Genomic DNA, 18421 nt, shown 5'->3' with positions numbered 1-18421 from the left:
GTGTCGTGAAATCTCAACGGTCCCATGGTCCGGTATCGAGTAAAGAAACGATTTTGTGACCAATTACATGATTTCGTCGTTATATTTTTATATAGAGTTTCAAGTCTTTCCACGGCAAATAATCGTGACCTTTCCAAGACACTCTGACCTCATCGATGTCGGTCTTTGGTCACGATCAAACCATCTAAGTGCGACATCACGTCTTGATAACTCATGCAGCACCATTTGCCAAGTTATTGTCGTCTTCCTCTATCAAACGGACTTATGTTTGATTCTTCTGTAAACTTGCATATCCATGGATGCACAAAATTATGCGGGTTTGCCAAAAGCCAGTCTGTGAGATGGCTTCTGCATTCTTGACTACAAACTGCATTGATCGGCACTTGTACGGGGGCAAGGTGGATACAGGTATCGTATGTGTCTCCTGAAATCATCGTTACTGCTGGTGTCCCTCTGTAACCCACGTGTTGTGTGGGATGTAACTTGTTGAGCTGTCAGACAAAGAGGTCTGAACACATTCGTTAAGTATAATCTTGCATGTCGAGCTGCCGACATTCGTTACGTTCTGTTATAGCTGCAAACGAACAGATCGTGGACATTTTACTGCCCCCAAGTGCTGAGGGTTGGTAACTAGTGTGTGAAAACAAGCTTCATTGGCCTCACATCACTGTGTGTCTTTTTAAGGTCTTCCAATGTAATTTATCTAGTTAAGGGCATTGTTTGTAAGGTCATCGGGTTGTTACTCCGAGAAAGGATAGAATTGAGTGAAATTACAATATAACGTCAGTAGAGTGTTTTGTTTTTACCGTTGAAGCGTTTACTTAATTTGATCGTAACTTTTTAGTCAAACTTAAAGCCCGTCCATTATTTATTGTCCTCGAAGTCACTGAAAAGAACTATGATGTTCTTGCGAGAAGACCAAGCTGAATGTGAAAAGATAGGCTCCTATAGCTTTTCACGTTTTAAAGCCTAATCAGTCTTGCAAGATGATGTCATTCCTCGCTTGTTTTTACTACGTGTATAAGTGAAGAGTTTAAACGGAATTGTCCCTGTTCTCTTCCTTCAAACAATTCCGTGCAATATAGTTATGCCATTAATCGAATACTTCCAAAATGTAATTAACACTACTTTGGAGTTCGTAAAGACATATTGTCCATGTAACATCATTTATTAGCCCCATAAAACGATGCAGCTGTTGATGTTGTAAAACTATTATTGTATTTATTATGACTGCTATTCTGCATGTTTCTCCTTATCAAGGCCAGCATATCATAAGTCGCCCTAGTCAAATTTTGCTGAGATCAAAGGAGCAGACATCGTAGAGCCTTTAATGGGAGTTGTTGCCAGAAAGCAAAATCGAGCTCGCCTCTCTCTACCTGTGGTTCGTAGGATGGAGGCGTATTAAGTGTCAAAATGTATTCATTATGTGTTTCGTTTTGTTGCTGATGGCAACTCGAAAATATTTCCCTACCTCAAAGTGTGTTTAACTTTGAATATAATTATGTATTTTTCTTGGTAATTTTGTGTTAATTTCTGTATAGATCTCAGATTACACTCACAGTGGTTATTGGGTGTACTGTTATATGTCTACTCGCAGATGCTTCTCTTCCCCATTACTCTTCAGATGAATTGCCTAACTTGCATTCATGATTATTTCCATGTGTCGGAATATGGTGTCATTAATTTTTCATAGCCGACTATCCCACTTTGTTCACAGAATCATATTCAGCTAAGCTGCTGGTATACACAATATTTGTGTATAGATGTTTAGATATTCAAGTTGTGAATGAACTCACAATGTGATGCTTAATATATTGGTTAAAAAAAAAATTGATATCTGGTAATTACCCGGGGTAATCAAAGACAGAACAAAATAAGTGGTTTACTAACAATAGGGTATACCACTCATGTATTCAATTATAACTACTCAACTGAACCAAAACGATATTCATTAAGTTGCCCTCATATTCGTCATTGCAATGGTTGGAGTCATTGTAACGGGTACGTGTTATGAAGCACACGCAAAAGTATAAGAAACAACCAATAGCTAATGATGAGTGTGACAATGTAATACTGTACTGCCAAGGAGCTTTTATTTGTGATAGTTTTGGACCAACAAATGTAAAGAAAGACTGTGTATTCTGACAAAGGAGTTGTTCTCCCTTACATTGGTAATATCGTTATCACACAGTTTAGACTGATTTCATGATGTAATGAAATGTAAATTCAATTTTACTCACATTTATCACCACGTGTGTTTGCAGGTATGTATTGTTTTATTTATGCTTACTCTCATCATCTGTCTGATGAAAAGCGCGAGAGGGCGCTTGATCTTATTTTGTAGTTGCTTGTGCCTTCATTCGCCTCGAACTTCCCTCGTGCCCCTTTCCCTCAAACCCAAATTAATGTGTAATTTGTACCTTGCATTCTGTCTTTAAGTAGCTCAAACTTCATGAGCCAGTATTCATGACCATTGTGTATTCCCAGTGACATCAAGGGAAGTCCGATTCTCAGTGTAATCCGTGGTTTCAGGGGAGAACAATACAACATAGAACGACATATATCATTGAACATGGATGTATTTTCTTCATCGAGAAACACGTTTAATCCATGTCATAACCCAAATGCAACTAAAATTACACAGCGCTACATTGTACTGTTTGATCCATTTCTTTGTTTAATTCCCACATTATTCGGATTATGCAAGATTCACATTATGCAATTTCTCACCATGTAGGATAAGATATCATAATCGCTGCAGTTCTGACTTAAAGGAAATGTATGGAACGCTTTTCCGCGGGGTATCAACATTTCTTCCTCTATTTTATTCAATTTATCAGCTTTTTGCCAGGAAAGGTATGAAAGATGTTATTTATGCAAACCTTGCCGTCTTGACTTCTCATGCTGCGCATGGATGATGTAATAGAGTACTATGATATGATTACTAGAATATGAATTATAGACATAAATTATTTGCACGTAAATGCTGTTGTCGCATACCATTCGCAGCCGTGTTAAAGTCTTGTATATTTTATCCGAGTTAATTCGAATATGAAATATGTTATTCACTGTATTCAGTTTTCGTTTGGACAGGCTGCGATATGAGTGTGGGAAATATTTGTTATTTTGCTGCTTCTGACGTTTTGTCTATCAAGTTGATTGGCACGACTATCATTGTGAAATGCTTTCTTGTATTCTAAATCTCTTCACTTGTTGAATGATTGTTCAGATTCTGTATTCAACGCCAGTGAATATTCAAGGATACGCATACTCTGTTTATGCTACACCATACCGCTGACTAGTTTGGTTCCAAAATTTCGTAGAAATTATATATATAATATGTTACAACTGAATGCTATAAGACTGTTTGTGTGTGTGGACGATCATAACAAATTACTGCCCTCTTTCCCTGTCGCTAAAATATTTCCTCACCCACTTTCTTATCGTTTTGGAAGCGTGAATACTGCTACAGTGGTGGTTGTAGCCTATATTTCATATGAATTGAACTAACTTATTTTTCATGAAACAAGAAATGTAAATAGAAAGAATTGATATATATAATACAAATCACTTTGTACTGCAAACAATCATGTGTCTTCATGTCATTCCATTTCACTCTTTTCACTCGAACTACTTTGATGGCGTAACTGTGCTGCAGGCGAGAGATGAATGAGAGTATTCTGTTGATATTTCATGATATTATTTCGTGCAAGTGACATGCAAACGTAGAATTAGAATATACCGTTTTTACAATGAAGTATTACCTAATAATATACCTTGAAGATGATTGTGGTGTTGACCAGGAAATATCGATGGCAAATATACGAAGTTATTTGTCCATTGTAAATCTATTTCTGTCGGTTTGACGAGTGGCATGAGAAACCGATGTTGGTACTGCGCACGAAGATGGCTGGTGTTTGTGGTGATGATGGCGGTGGTGATGAAGACAATACAGTCGTGTTGTTGCAAGAGTGGTACGATGATGCTCGTGGTGATTACGGCAAGGTGAAGGGGAAGTGCATTAGGGCTAATACGTCATGTACTATGTATGAAGTGTAAATAATCTGCATGCGCCGCGTGATAGCGGTGGTATAATCATAATGGTGCACAGCCGCAGGCGCCTGAACGAAGATAACTCATTCTGCAATCGACTATCTCTCTCATTCTGTCTATTTATCTCTCTCTCTCTCTCTCTCTCTCTCTCTCACTTTCATCTTACAGTTGTATATATATATATATAGATAGTTGAGACAATGTAGATAACAGAAGATGTCGCATGAAACCGGCAGAGTTGTGAAGCTTTCGACCGTGGTCTTCCTCAGCTTTGATATCTGTTTGTGAAACGAAATATATGTTTTTGAGCATAACAAATCTGAAGTCATAAACACAATATATTAAATATAAGTTTAGCATGAGTTAATAGTTACATGACATACTTGGCAATATTTTTTGGCACTTTGCAACACATTCAACAATGTATAACTGTAAATGAGTATATAGTTAGTATATGTAGCATACAAACATATCATACAATAAAAATTATCAAACATATATCATAAATAAACTAAATAATCCTGCTAAGCAGACGTTTGAGTTGCCTGGATGAGGAAGCTGAGGGAGACCACGGTCGAAAGCTTCACAACTCTGCCGGTTTCATGCGACATCTTCTGTTATCTACATTGTCTCAACTATAATTTCACTTAAGATGACAGAGGCGTACGGTAGGAATATCAGCATCATCACACTATATATATATATATATATATATATATATATATATGTATGTATGTATGTATAATGTAAGAGATAGTTCCCTGGGTCCCGAACGTGCGCGGTGCCGCATTGTTGGTTGCATATTGAAAGGAATTGGACTGAGGCGGGACGTTGCTCCCCATCTTAGTCTCCCTTTTATTTGTCAAGCTTTTAGCCCGTCATTGGGCCTTCGTCAGGACCTACCAACAGAATGATTATCATATGAATAACCTGATGTGTCATATAATACATAATACAATTTCACATATTACCAATCTTCTAAATCATTTCCTTTATATACACAAATCAATCATTCAATTCAATACAAATATCCAATCTAACCTCAAATCATCATCAGAATAACATCATATGTCCAAAAAAATATAAATAGATTCTTATATCATAATGCTGCCATATAATAATCATATCATGCCATATAATAATATCTCTATATATATATATATACATATATAAGAAGATATCAGATCTAGTTTTAGCGAGTTTGGTGTTTGGCGCTTGTGAACGTATATATATATAACAATCATATATATAAATGTGTGTGTATATATTATGTATGTATATGTATATACTACTACTATCATTGTTATGACAATAACAATCATTCTCATTATTATTCTCATTATTATTTTTATCATTATTATTAGTATTAGCAGCAGCAGCAGCAGCAGCATTAATTCGCCTAGTCATCTCATTTCGATGTAATGGAGTCAGCAGTAGGTTTGTTTGTGTCAGTATCTTCGCGTCTTTAACCTAATTATATCTCACTTTTATAAAACCCAGGCCACGTTTCGAAAAGTCAAAAAGTTTTAGTCAAGGTATTGAGGTCCTCTCATTAATATAATAGTGCATTTGTTTATATTGTAGCAGTTTGCAACTGATATTATAGGTAGTTTATGACATGTCTTGTCGTATAGATAAGATGATGCAATTCTTAAGCAAGTTATGCTTGACGTTACCTAAACCCTTGTAAATAATCACTGAATTTATTACGTTTATTGTATCTGGTCAATTCTTTTAGCTATTGTGGCAAAGAAGGAAAAATTCAGAGCTTCTTTGCAAAACAGATAAATGAAGAAAGAAAACATCCATTCCATGTTTTGAAATGCACGGCAGTAAAGAATAAAACAAATGAGCATCTAATGTTTTCACAGTATTCGACAAAGAAATAAGTTATTTATGGAATGTTCATTATTCAGAATGTTTCTATAACATACTGATATCGCTAACAATCATCTATCCAAACTTTATAGATGATGATGTAATCTTGTCACCTTAATAATAATGGTCACGTTTAACATTGTCATGATCGAGTATGATATTGACTTGTCCACATCAGCATCTACACACGAACGTTGTTTTTTTTTCAGTAGGAAAGGAAAAAAAGGCACGTATTTCCATGATTGCGTGCTAACGTTTGTGTACTATGTGGGTAGTGTTGTTTTGTCACTATATTTTCGTGGTACACACGGCTAAATGGACAGTGTCCGTACCACATACATGTATTACCATGTTATTCTATGTCTGCGTGTATTTGTACTTTATAACAAGTAACTTTTATGAATGATTTTAGCATCATAACCTAAACATCTCAAATATCATATCTATTCTAAATTTAGATATACGTTTTTGCATATTTTTTAAAAATATTTTTGTTCTCTCCAGTGGATGATTTAAAGTGTATTCAACCTTGTTTCTTAGTAGATCGTTCTTTTCCTTTACTTCAGTTTTTCTTGGTTTCTGTTGTAAAGTGTGCCTTATTTTCCGGATATAAAATTATCTGTATGTTGTATTGTATCTAAGGATCTGCACTTATTTTGTTTCAAATTTCTCAATATTTCATGAACTGATATACAGGTATACTTTTATGTATTATTTTTGTTGATGGTGGAAATAAGTTGATTTGAACTATTACATGTATATAGATGTCAGGATTTTGCAACACACTTTTTATTTTGACTATGATCAATATTACAGGACAACTTGGCAACCTCACAAAATTTTTACTTTTTTGTTTGTTTTTCACAATTGTTTTAAACTAAATTCAATCTACAAATAAGGAGGTATGTCCCTTTCAAAGTTTTACACAAATACGCTTGTTAATATCATAGGCCTATTCATCTTGGTTATTTTAGTTAGTGTTTGTTATTTCAATTCACTGTAAGAAAGAAAGTCTATTTACATACAGATACACCTGTGGTAATTTCCATTTTAATTGTGTTCATTATTTCATTTCGGTATAAATGAAAGAGAAAAAAAAAAGTGTATTTTGACTTTTTCATGTTGCTCTTTCCCTGTTTCCTTGGTTGGTTAGATGGATAATAACCCGCAGCCTCCAGAACATAATAATTATTTATTGCTCATAAATTTGATATCTCTAAATCAAGCATCTGACTCCCGTAAGCAGCGGTTTACATGTGCATATTTAGTCACTATACTTGATGACAAAAGTGATAATTTACTTTTCAACATTTTTGACTGCGGCATAGTCGTATAATCAGCCCCGAAACTTTTGTATTACATGCATGGGGCTTGTTTGACCCAAGGAGATCGGACCTAATATATCACACGGTTTTTGTCATAGTTATACCTGGTTAACATATCTGGTTGTGGGCATTAAAGTTATACAGAACTGGGGGGTGTTTCATAAAGCTGTTCGTAGAGTTACGAACGACTTACGAGCGACTGCTGATCAATTCTTGTGCTGAATTATGGAAATTCTGATAAGTATAGCACATCAGGGGCCCGTTGCATAAAACTTACCGTTGAATTTCAATGGTAACTACCATTAAAATTAGGCGTCACAGCCAATCAGCCTCAAGGATTCTAAAATTTACCGCTAATTTGAAGACTTACCGCTAGAAAGGAGCGGTAAGTCCAGCGGTAAGGGTTTTATGCAACAGGGCCCAGAACTGATCACCAGTCGCTCGTAAGTTGTTGGTAACTTTACGAACAGCTTTATGAAACAGGGCCCTTATTTGCCCCTCAGCTACTCCATCGTCTGGATGCGGTGACTAACAAACTTATGTTTTCTGTACTGGGCGGTTTATTGAGAACATGAGCATGAAAATTGCTGCTCATGATCAGGGTCATATTTTGTCCTTTTTGTCGTCTTACTATTTCATGCTGCACTTTTTTGCCGTCATGATAGTCTGCGAACCTGACCAATCGCTGACCAAAAATTAACAAACGACAACAACTAACTGCTCAGAGACTCCAACTCTCCCGCTTTTGACGGGAGATCTCCCCGCCGAAAGCCCATTTTTGCGAAATCTCCTGTTCTCCCGCTTGAGATGTAATTTCTCCCGCTTGAAATGATTGTACTTAGTGTCATTGTATGCTGAAAAAAACAAGCCTTACACGTGTAGATAGCACGAGATAACATCTAGAGCCCTAGAGCTGGACCCCGGCCACAAGGAACATCGCGCTTCGCGCACATCAAGTTGGAGTCTCCCGTTTGCTAGGGGTTTCAGGCGGGAGAATCTCCAGATCAGAAGGTGCTTGGGGTTGGAGTCTCTGCCTGCTCTCAGAGCTAATTCATATGCGTTGGAATGAGTGCGTAAATTTGCCCTGCATGTCCCCTCACCTTTTTTTCCAGAGCACAAGGAAATCGCAACCAAGAACTCGAGAGATTGAAGCAGACAGTGGGAGATTTCTCAAAGAGATATTCTTTATTAGCGTCTATCGCTAGCGCTTCGGATCTTCTCACTACATCTTGTACAGGGCTGGCGCAGCCGTGGGGGCCGTGGGGGCTCGGGCCCCAACACTTTTTGTGTACCATACAAAGGAATACATAAGGTGTCATCACTTTGGGCCCCCACACTTTTTTCAACCCGGAAGTACGTAAGTGGCACTAAAATATAAAAAGATAGAGATCTTGAAGTATGGCGGCGGTAAGGTTAAGTGTTTTCTCTGAAGACCTTTTTTTATAACACCTGGAAATGGGAGGGGAGAGAATGAGCTGAGGACTTTTTTTTTTTTTTTTTTTTTTTGCTTGTCAGCTGAAGAAACCCGGAAGTGCTTGTTAGCTCATGAAACCCGGAAGTGGGCCCCCACACTTTTGAAAACACTGCGCCGGCCCTGTTGTACCTAACTCAATAGAAACTCTTTGAGGATGCCAGAGCGGGTTTATAAACCCGCTCTGGAGGATGCTATACAGCGCCATCTCGAGGTTTGGCCGCTGTAGTCCAAGCTAGTCAGGTGACACTCTTGAGCCAGGTGAAGTGGTCACGAGGTAGACGAGCACATCTGTTCGTGTTTTGTTGTTGATTACCTGTGCTCATTCAGACCGTACGAGCATGCATGTGTGTGTGTATCGTATGCTGGTACACTAGAGGCCTATCCCTAGATCTAGTAGTACATCGTATTACGATGCTACGAGCTTTATCGTGAAAACACACGAAACATGTAACAACAATCGGAACTGGACTGTCCCACAACGACAACGAGCGCAATACTTCCTACTTCATGTGATGTGTATATACACATGCCACAGCCCGAGAACCGAGAGCCTGAGAGTGACGAACGAACTTAGGCCCGGCCTTCGCGTCAGTCAGCTGACTTTGAACTGTAATTTTGTCTTCGTTATCCATAAAGGTCAGCAGCCGAAAAGCGTAATTTCCGGTCATGACCGATGCTATTTCACAGCTAGAGAAGAATGCATGCCATAACGGTGTGGTCGGTGGCCCAGACAACATGACAAGCGAAGCGGCAGCTGTGAGCATGGAAAGTCGCGCAACAAGCCCCGCCGGGAGATTGAACGGAACCCGACCGACGTCTGGGGGAGGAGGTGGTGGCATATCAGGAGACGAGAATACTCCACTTTTGCGATACGAGCTTAATAGAAGTGTGTCTGCTGTAAATCCCGCCAATAATGCCCGAAATTTGTCGACCTTTTTCGGTTGCTTTATGCCATGTGTACTTTCAATCTTCAGCGCAATTCTGTTTCTTCGTGTTGGTGAGTGAATTATTAATTTACTTTTCTAAACTAGACTACTTAAAGTTTAACTCATAACTGCCTGGTTACAGCGCCCCGGCCCGGGGTTATCCCGCCGATCCGTCCCATTTTATATGATTAGGCATGAAACTGAATTTAGGAATAGCTGCAGAATACATGTTAATTGTTATTATGTACCTCGTCAAGTGAAGTTAAGCCCTAAATTTACATTAATTAAGTATTTTCTACTCTGTACTACACAGTGTCTAACAGTGTCTAACAGTGATGTCAGTGTCTATGTTACACTAGACAGAAAGATCCGTCTGTCGGGAGGACTCTTTTATATTTTGCCATTAACACGGAGGGGATCCGTGAAGCCAGACGCAGTCTCCGCGGAACATTCCCTGATGGACAGATACAGACCGATCTTTCGGTCAACGGGAACACATGATCTTCCTTTCTTGTAGTTGTAAATTTATCCTTCTTCTGACCAAACCAGAGGACATCACCTTCAGTTCAAACAACAACACTGCAACAACGTCATCTGCCTGCAGAGGCTCCAACTCTCCAGACAGAAACTAAATTGTGAGAAAGATCCGTCTGTCCGGAGGAGTCTTTTATTTTTTTGACATTATCGCTCTCCTCAGCAGTAGGAGGGGATCCATGAAGTCTTCGTCAACCAACTCTCCTGCTTTCGACGGGAGATCTCCCGCCGAAAGCCCATTTTGCAAAATCTCCCGTTCTCCCGCTTGAGATTTAATTTCTCCCGCCCTGGCTCTGTGTCTCGCGCTTGAAATGATTTCTTACTTAAAAATACATGTAGTGTCATCGTATGTTGAAAAATAAGCAATCAATTTGGAGTCTCCCGTTTGCAAGGGGTTTCAGGCGGGAGAATCTTCAGATCAGGGCCCCGTTGCATAAAAGTTACTATTATGGTAACTTTGCCATCCAATGGTAACTTCCATGAATTTCTTGATTTTGATTGGCTGTTGAGTATTGTTGCCATGGTAGTTACCATTGGATGGCAAAGTTACCATAATAGTAACTTTTATGCAACGGGCCCCAGAAGGTGCTTGGGGTTGGGTTCTCTGTGCCTGTGGAATGGTTTACCTGCAGCAGTGGTGTCAGTTCCATCGATTGACTCTTTCCAGAGCTGCCTAACACCACTCATCCTTCGTTAGCTCTTCAGGTTGGAGTAACTGCGAAACACAGCCCGAACACGAAGCGTTCGGGCTGTGTATGGAAGGATATTGAGTCACGGTATGGGGTAGTATCGCAGATAAATTCCAGCATATGTACTAAAAATTGCTTCAATTTCAATACTTACAGATTTGGTCCAATTGTTAATAACACTTGCCGTGGAACGTTTTGCTCCTCCTGTAAAAATTAAAGACTTTAAATGATCCGGTCAAGAGGAATCTGTGAGAATGACAACTGCTCCATTTGACGGACTTGAAACCTGGGCACATGCGCTAACCGGAGTGCAATGTAGCCTTTTCACAAGACCTTCTCACTGTATTGCGTTACTTTCTGGACAATCGAAGAAGCAATATACATATCCCAGCCGAGCGCGACAGCGTGAGAGCGAAAGGACCCTGTCCAAAGGCAAAAAACATTGCGCCTTTCATGCATATTCATATCGCCAATGCGCTATGTTCCTTTGCAAAGGTTGTTTCAAAAAACGATAGGAGAAACGGGGAGAAAGTAGATGGTGCTCAAAGAAAAACATCTTTTCAAGACCATAGGATCAGTTTCAAAGTTTTCAAGTGAATGGCAAGTATGAATTAGATAAGAGATGTACAATGTAGAGTATAAAAGTAAGCCTTTTGCTGGTGAAATATGTTCTTATAGAGCCGCAAAAATTTGGGTTTGTCTTTGAACGTTCAGTGACAGCACTCTTTCAACTCGGGGCGCTCCCACAGTATAACTGTGTACAAGGAGCGCCCCAAGGTTAAGGGTGGAGATGCTTTTTACTTGCACCTAGTTTAGTTAGTGTTACTGCACCCAATGCCAATGCCATGTGTTCTTGTGGTTCGCGACCTCTCCAATGTACGGCAATACTCAGCAAAGAGGGCTGCACAGTATAGAGGTTCAAGAAGAAGGTGTCTTTAAAACAAATTTCTAACATGCAGTAAGAAGGACTGACATTAGTTAACCCGTTAAACTAGTCCCAAGTAAAATTACTCGGGCAGGTGTCTATGGGAAATGCATGTTATAGCAAAATCAGCCCGTCCTCATTGGGTTGAGATTACTGAGTCTGAGCCCTAATTTGGTGTCAAGACTAGCACTAGATCTATTCTCTATCACAGAGTCAGAGGAATCCACATAGACTGTCGTGTGTATACTAGCAATACAAAAAGTGTACATGCAAGTACCATCGCTCAGGGTGTGTAAAGTGTTTTGCGTGAACTGTCTCGAAAAAGGGCGAATAAAAAAAAAAGAGTCCCAAATTGGGACTAGTGCTGTTGCTCTAAACAGCGCTTGTTAGTAAGTCTCTCTATTCCCCTACTCTAGAACTGTCTAGTATGTGTTTTCCCCTTCCAACAAATCTTGCAATAAAAAAACAAAAAAACATAAAAAAGCCATTCCATCTAGATGTGTTCATACTAGAAAACCAACCAAACCATCATTTATGGTTTAAAATATAAGGTGACAATGACATACTTGAACCCACTCACCTAATTACATAACCTGTAACATTTGTGTTACAGAACAAGACAAGCATTGATGATGGGACATATATAATTATGTGGAAAATTGTAAGATTTCAAATTCCTGTTGTCTCTTTATTATTGTTAATATTCCATTTATTATAATTTCTTTTCTTTTTTTCAGACAGAGATGGATGCATGATTTTATGATAATTAATCATTATCAGCTGAATGTAATGATACAGTTATATGTGACCCTGCATCACAAAACAAGCAAGAAGTTGCCAGACATGGAAGTTTAGATAAGGGCAGATTCCTAACTTGATGAGACTTTAGGTTTTGAAATAGCATTTAACTCAGTTCAAATTGACTTTACTAACTGATCTTGATCAGGTAAAGGAAGTACACCCTCTGAAAAAAGAAGTGATTACTGAGAAAGGAGGCTTTGAAATGAAGGTTCTCTTCTAGTGCTTAAAACCTCACCCTGCAGTACAGTCCTAGTGCTCTGTGCAATGAATGGGACAAAAACAGGATATACAGTGTAGAACTCTGTAGCATCCTCAATAAAGAGATTATCAAATTAAAGGGACGCAGTCCTCACGAAATTAAAAAAAATATGTTGTTGTTGGTACCTCCAAAGAACTACTCTCATCAAAAACAAACTTTCAAATCACCAAATAAGCTCGTACATTTCGGTTAAAAAAGTGTGACTCTGCAAATGAGCAAGTCTTGGCGGAGAGTCATACGTCATCGATGCACAACTCTTTCCAGCGGTGTTCTGCTCGTCATCCCTAGTTATTTATAAATACATGTTTACTATTTATTTTTATATTAATTGTGGATATAAGCTTGAAATATTTTGTTTGAAATAATAAAACCACAAATTGTCACATTTTATGAAAAAATCAGATATTATCATTTTCAACACTTAAATTGGTTTTCTGAGGCACGGCTGTCAACTTGAGAGTAGGGCATCAATGACGTTGCACTTTTTGGCAGGCTCTTACACGATCGCTTGCAGGAATTATTTTTTAAAAATCGCGTACGGAGACAATTTTTGATGTCCACGCGTATAAATTGGTGAAAGGTTATATTTTTTACTCATCTTTATTATCAGTACAGAGAAAATCTCAGGACTGCTTCCCTTTAACTGGAATTTGTCACACTCACTGAGCACATTCTATGCAAGACTATTGCATACTTTAAATGCAGTAACTACGTTCAGAAGTTATTACAGTGTAAAGAGTGCATGGTTCTTAATTAAGAAATGAAGAGGGTTCTCTCAGACCAAAGAGGTACAATGTACTTGACGAGCCTCAGACATACAATGTACTAATATGGGGGATTACTCTGTTCTATAAAAAACAACAACATCACATAAAATATCACATTTGTTTTATGATCCCAAATTTCAATATTTTGTAGCAGAAGAATTGCTCTTTAAATGGAAAAAACAACGACACAAAGATTGACTAGGTTGACTCATTTCACCTATTTTGAGTCCTCATGGAAAATCTGATTTGTTGGTTTTTATGCTCGGTCATATGACATGTGAGTACAATGCATACTTATGGTCCTATACATGGAGTCCAAATGTCGTGAGAACATGTACAGTTGTAGGCTTTGAGCCAATTTAATCCCAAAATTTCATACTCCGTATATTATACAGGGCAATTACATTTGAATATTACCTTTTATGCACGGTCATATGACATGTGTGTACAATGCATACTTATGGTCCTATACATGGAGTCCAAATGTCGTGAGAACATGTACAGTTGTAGGCTTTGAGCCAATTTAATCCCAAAATTTCATACTCCGTATATTATACAGGGCAATTACATTTGAATATTCCCTTTCTGACTACCTAGAACTGGTTTTTGTTGCTTGTGCTTCTCTTTATTCTAACACAGCAGCCTGATTTTCATTTGTCTGCATCTACATTAGAGATTGTAGGTTGCAACCTTTGTGGGGCCACTTTGATGTCTTTATGGATTTATTTAATATACATTATCATCTTTTGCATGCAATATAATTTCATGTCATAATCCATGAACTGTATGTATTCTATTGGTATTTATCCTGACATTATATTGTTCATTGTGTAGCAAACACCATAAAAGGCCAATATTTTTGATGCAGTATATAGTTAAGTTTAGACAAAGGTGCTTACGTAGAGTAAAATTGTGTGATGCAAAATTACATTTACAAGTACAGTTGTACTACTTGAACATCTACAGGTTGAATCTAGCCGAATGAATTCATGGAGAAGCGATTTTGAAAGGATTTTGCATTACCTAAATGTTATCAGGTAATCATGATTATTATAACCTGCTAGTCCAAGTAGCTGGAGTTGGCAACATTTACAGATTATACCCAGCATTGTTTCATAAAAGTTATGCCTTAGGATGTAACAGTGTAATTTTGCATGAAGATATCTTGGGCTTATGCAGCAGACAGAACTAGCCCAAACTTACATTGTACAGCAGGGAGGTGGTAGAGATTTCTTACTACAACCTCCATGCTACAGTGTACTACATTATTGTTTTAGCAGGGAGGACCACTTCCCTGGTTGTATGTTACAGTACATTGCCAGCAGAATGAGAGAAAAAAAAAGTGAAGCTTTTCATTTAAATATTACTGTTTATTATCCTTGTTTGAATGCTATAACAATATCAGGCCTTTGCTGCTAGAGTATCTGATCATAATTTACACAAACTACATTGAAATAACATTATATCTGTGGGGACTTTGAGTCTTGTCATTAGTAGAGGACTGGCCTTCTACTGAATGTGTTTAGCCATGAAATATTGCCTGCTACGGTGGGTATTGTAGGCTTTTGTCAATTATTGTAGGACAATCATACTGTCAAGCATACTCAACCTTTACACTGTACATTGGTACAAACATCTTCTTCTGATGAAAAGTTGTGCCCAAGTTGGAAACCATGAATATCATAAACATTTTCATGTTCCTACAATGTATTCTACAGTGGGTATGTCATTGTGTTGGATGATAAATCAAGAAAAAGGTGTGGTTCAGCCCTTCATGTTTTTCCCCCCCTAATTGTACATTTAAAAGTTATTTATACTAACAAGTTGATACATACACACACGAACTATGTGCAATTTGATGGTATTATCATATGCCATACATGCATTGACGTGGCAACTTGATTGGCCACAGTGTACGTACACGTACATTATACATTGTGGACCTACATTGTAGCTTTAAATAATATACCGGTACTAGTACAGCATCTGTTGCAACTTGGATAATGCCCCTCGTCCCATTCACTCTTTGAGGCACTCCGCACACTGTACTGCTAATATAATGTAGTCTGTTCGTGCAAAAACACATTGCAATGAGAATGAGGAAGTTCTTCAAACACTCCTTCCTGTCTTGGTTTAGGCAAACAATCTTGTGAATACAATTTGTATGTTAAACCAACTTCCTATTCAGTCCATCAGTCGGGAGATAGCTAGTCTCAGGACAGTGCTAGCAATATTTTATGGTCATGTCATCTACCTAGTTTCTGTTCTACTCTCACTTCTAGTGGTTGATTGACAGAACAAGAGTCAGAAGGCATGTTTATCAAATTCTTTATGACATAAGTTTCATCCTGTTTATACATGTACCGTTGCTTTCATCATGACATGTCCACATGTAATTTTCATACTGCATTGCAATTTGAAATTCCAAATAGCTCCCTGGTATGCTGGTACACAAAGTCAAAATTATGAAAGGGCCTGTCTCACTGGAGGAGATGTTGCCACATCGTGGTACTGTAAGAGTGGACATTTTCGCGGTGTTGAAATTTTCACGGATTTCGTGCAACCAGAAGCTAGCGCGAAAATAAAAGCACGCGAATATTTTTGCGTGCCATATGTTCCACTAGCTGATGTCTTGATTTCGTAAAATTAAAAACACGCGAAACTCTTCTTACCTGGCCAAGCGCGAAAAATTAGTCACGCGAAAATATCCACTTTTACAGTAGCTTGGTGCAACTCAAAAGTTCTAAAAATGGTTTACGTTCTCACAAAGAAGGCAACTCAAGGATGACATCTTCAGTTGTGGAGACATCTCTGCAATGTCTCTACAATGATGCAGGTTGGTTGCCATGGGTCTCTGCAACATTGTTGTGACATCATGGATACATTGTGCACAAAATCATACCTTGTCCACAAGAACAGTCCACAAAACTCTAGGTAGTCTCCGAAGGACACAACGTCCCAGAGAACGTACATTACCTTATGTCTGTTAAGAGGCAACATGGTGAACATCCTCTGGGTAACCTCCAGAGAACCTCACAGTATAAATCTTGCCTCAGACCATCCAGGGTAGACTTACAGTTTGTAGGCTAGCCTCAGGAGGACACCTGGGTAAGCTGTCTGCTAAGAATAGTAAGATGCTCTTGTGGTAAATGTCCTCCGGAGAAGCCTGATGATGTCACCTTTGCACGTACACTTTGTAACTTTGCAACTTTGTACATGTACACTGCACATTGAGCGATACTACCATCACATTCTGGTTGGCATAAGCAATGATTGCTTATTTCATGCTTTCCTTATTTGCAATTCAATCATTCTTTATCAATGAGAAAAAGGTGTTTACAAGGTAGATGCTTTAAAAAAAAGTCATTCAAACATCTTGATTTTTTTTTATCATGGCTACTACTAAAGACACTGACTAGTTCAGTGCTATTTTGCATTGATGTAGGGCAATTTGTCAATCAGTTGCTAAAAGTCTTCATATTCATTAGATTCTTAAAGTTTTAATGCATGCTCAGTGAAAATTGTACATTACAATAGTTGCTCCAAATGAGAAAGTCATTTTTTCTGGGCAATTACCGGAAGGCAAAATTAAGTTAGGAACAAGTTGCACTGTGTTATCCATCCGTTTTGTAAGTACACATACAGCTTGTATTTTAATTTCTTAGAAAAGCATTCATGGTGCAACTTGATACTAGCTATGTCGAAAGGAATACTTGTTGTGGGGAGGAGCATGCCATATTATTTCAGAGGAGATGCAATCTTGGTCACATGAAAAGTAGAGAAACAGAGATCTAATACATACATTGTGATATGTACAATCCATGGGGATTCAAATTAATAATACTTGGGTCGAGTTGCTTTTCTTGCAACCATTTGACAACTATTGATTGCCCTTCATCGACATACATTGTACAGTGTATGTAAATAAACACCAATTATTCAGCATTTTTTTGTTGAGCCCACCAGAGGTGAGGGGAGACTAAGGGATCACCTGCTGCGTCTGTTCGTCCGTCCGTCCGTCCGTTCGTCCGTCGTCCGTCCGTAACGCTGTAAAAACTTGAATAACTCTGTACTCTGGGCTTCAACTTGAATCAAACTTGGAGGGAAGAGTGGTCACCACAAGGTCAAAGGTCACAGGCAGGGGTCAATGAACTTTTAGGGCCCAATGTTAAAGGACAAGTTCACCTTCATAAACATAAGGATTGAGAGAATGCAGCAATATTCGTAGAACACATCAGTGAAAGTTTGAGGAAAATTGGATAATCGATGCAAAAGTTATGAATTTTTAAAATTTTTGCGTTGGAACCGCTGGATGAGGAGACTACTACAGCTTGTGGTTTCATATGCGTACAACAGTATAAAGAAAATGTAAAGAAAATTCAACATATTTTCACTTTTTTCACATAATAAAAGAACACTTGACTTGCCTCTTTCTAAAGGCAAGGGGAATAATATTACCCATAACATATGTCAGTAACGAGTCAAGGGAATGTGTACTTTTTTCAAAAGATGAAATTTTGTGCAATTCTCTTTATATTTTCCTTATATTGTTGTACGCATGTAACATCTAAGTTATTCATACACTGCAGTAGTCTTCTCATCCAGCGGTGACTGCACAAAAACTTCAAAAATTCATAACTTTTGAACGGATTGTCCGATTTTCCTCAAACTTTCAATGATGTGTTCTACTAATATTGCCACATTCTCTCAATCCTTACGTTTATGAAGGTGAACTTGTCCTTTAAGTTTTTAGTGCGCGTTTCGATTATGGGTCATAACTTTTGATCCAT

General features: G+C 38.2%; 1 protein-coding gene across 1 annotated transcript in view; it reads left to right on the top strand.

Moving 5' to 3' along the window:
• The first annotated feature begins 9272 nt into the window (after window positions 1–9272).
• Window positions 9273–18421, top strand: part of LOC139735872 (solute carrier family 12 member 9-like) — a 36821-nt gene continuing 27672 nt past the window's right edge. Inside the window, exon 1 of the mRNA XM_071646620.1 lies at window positions 9273–9727. Within this exon, the coding sequence (XP_071502721.1) occupies window positions 9397–9727 (331 nt within the window). The 5' untranslated portion in view covers window positions 9273–9396. The remainder of the gene's footprint in view (window positions 9728–18421) is intronic.

Source organism: Diadema antillarum, unplaced genomic scaffold (genome assembly GCF_040938485.1).
Source record: "Diadema antillarum isolate AM-2024a unplaced genomic scaffold, OU_Dant_1.0 seq00000604_RagTag, whole genome shotgun sequence".
Lineage (NCBI taxonomy): Eukaryota > Metazoa > Echinodermata > Echinoidea > Diadematoida > Diadematidae > Diadema > Diadema antillarum.
Note: the sequence above shows the minus strand (reverse complement) of the source record. Positions and strands in the feature narration are given on the sequence as shown.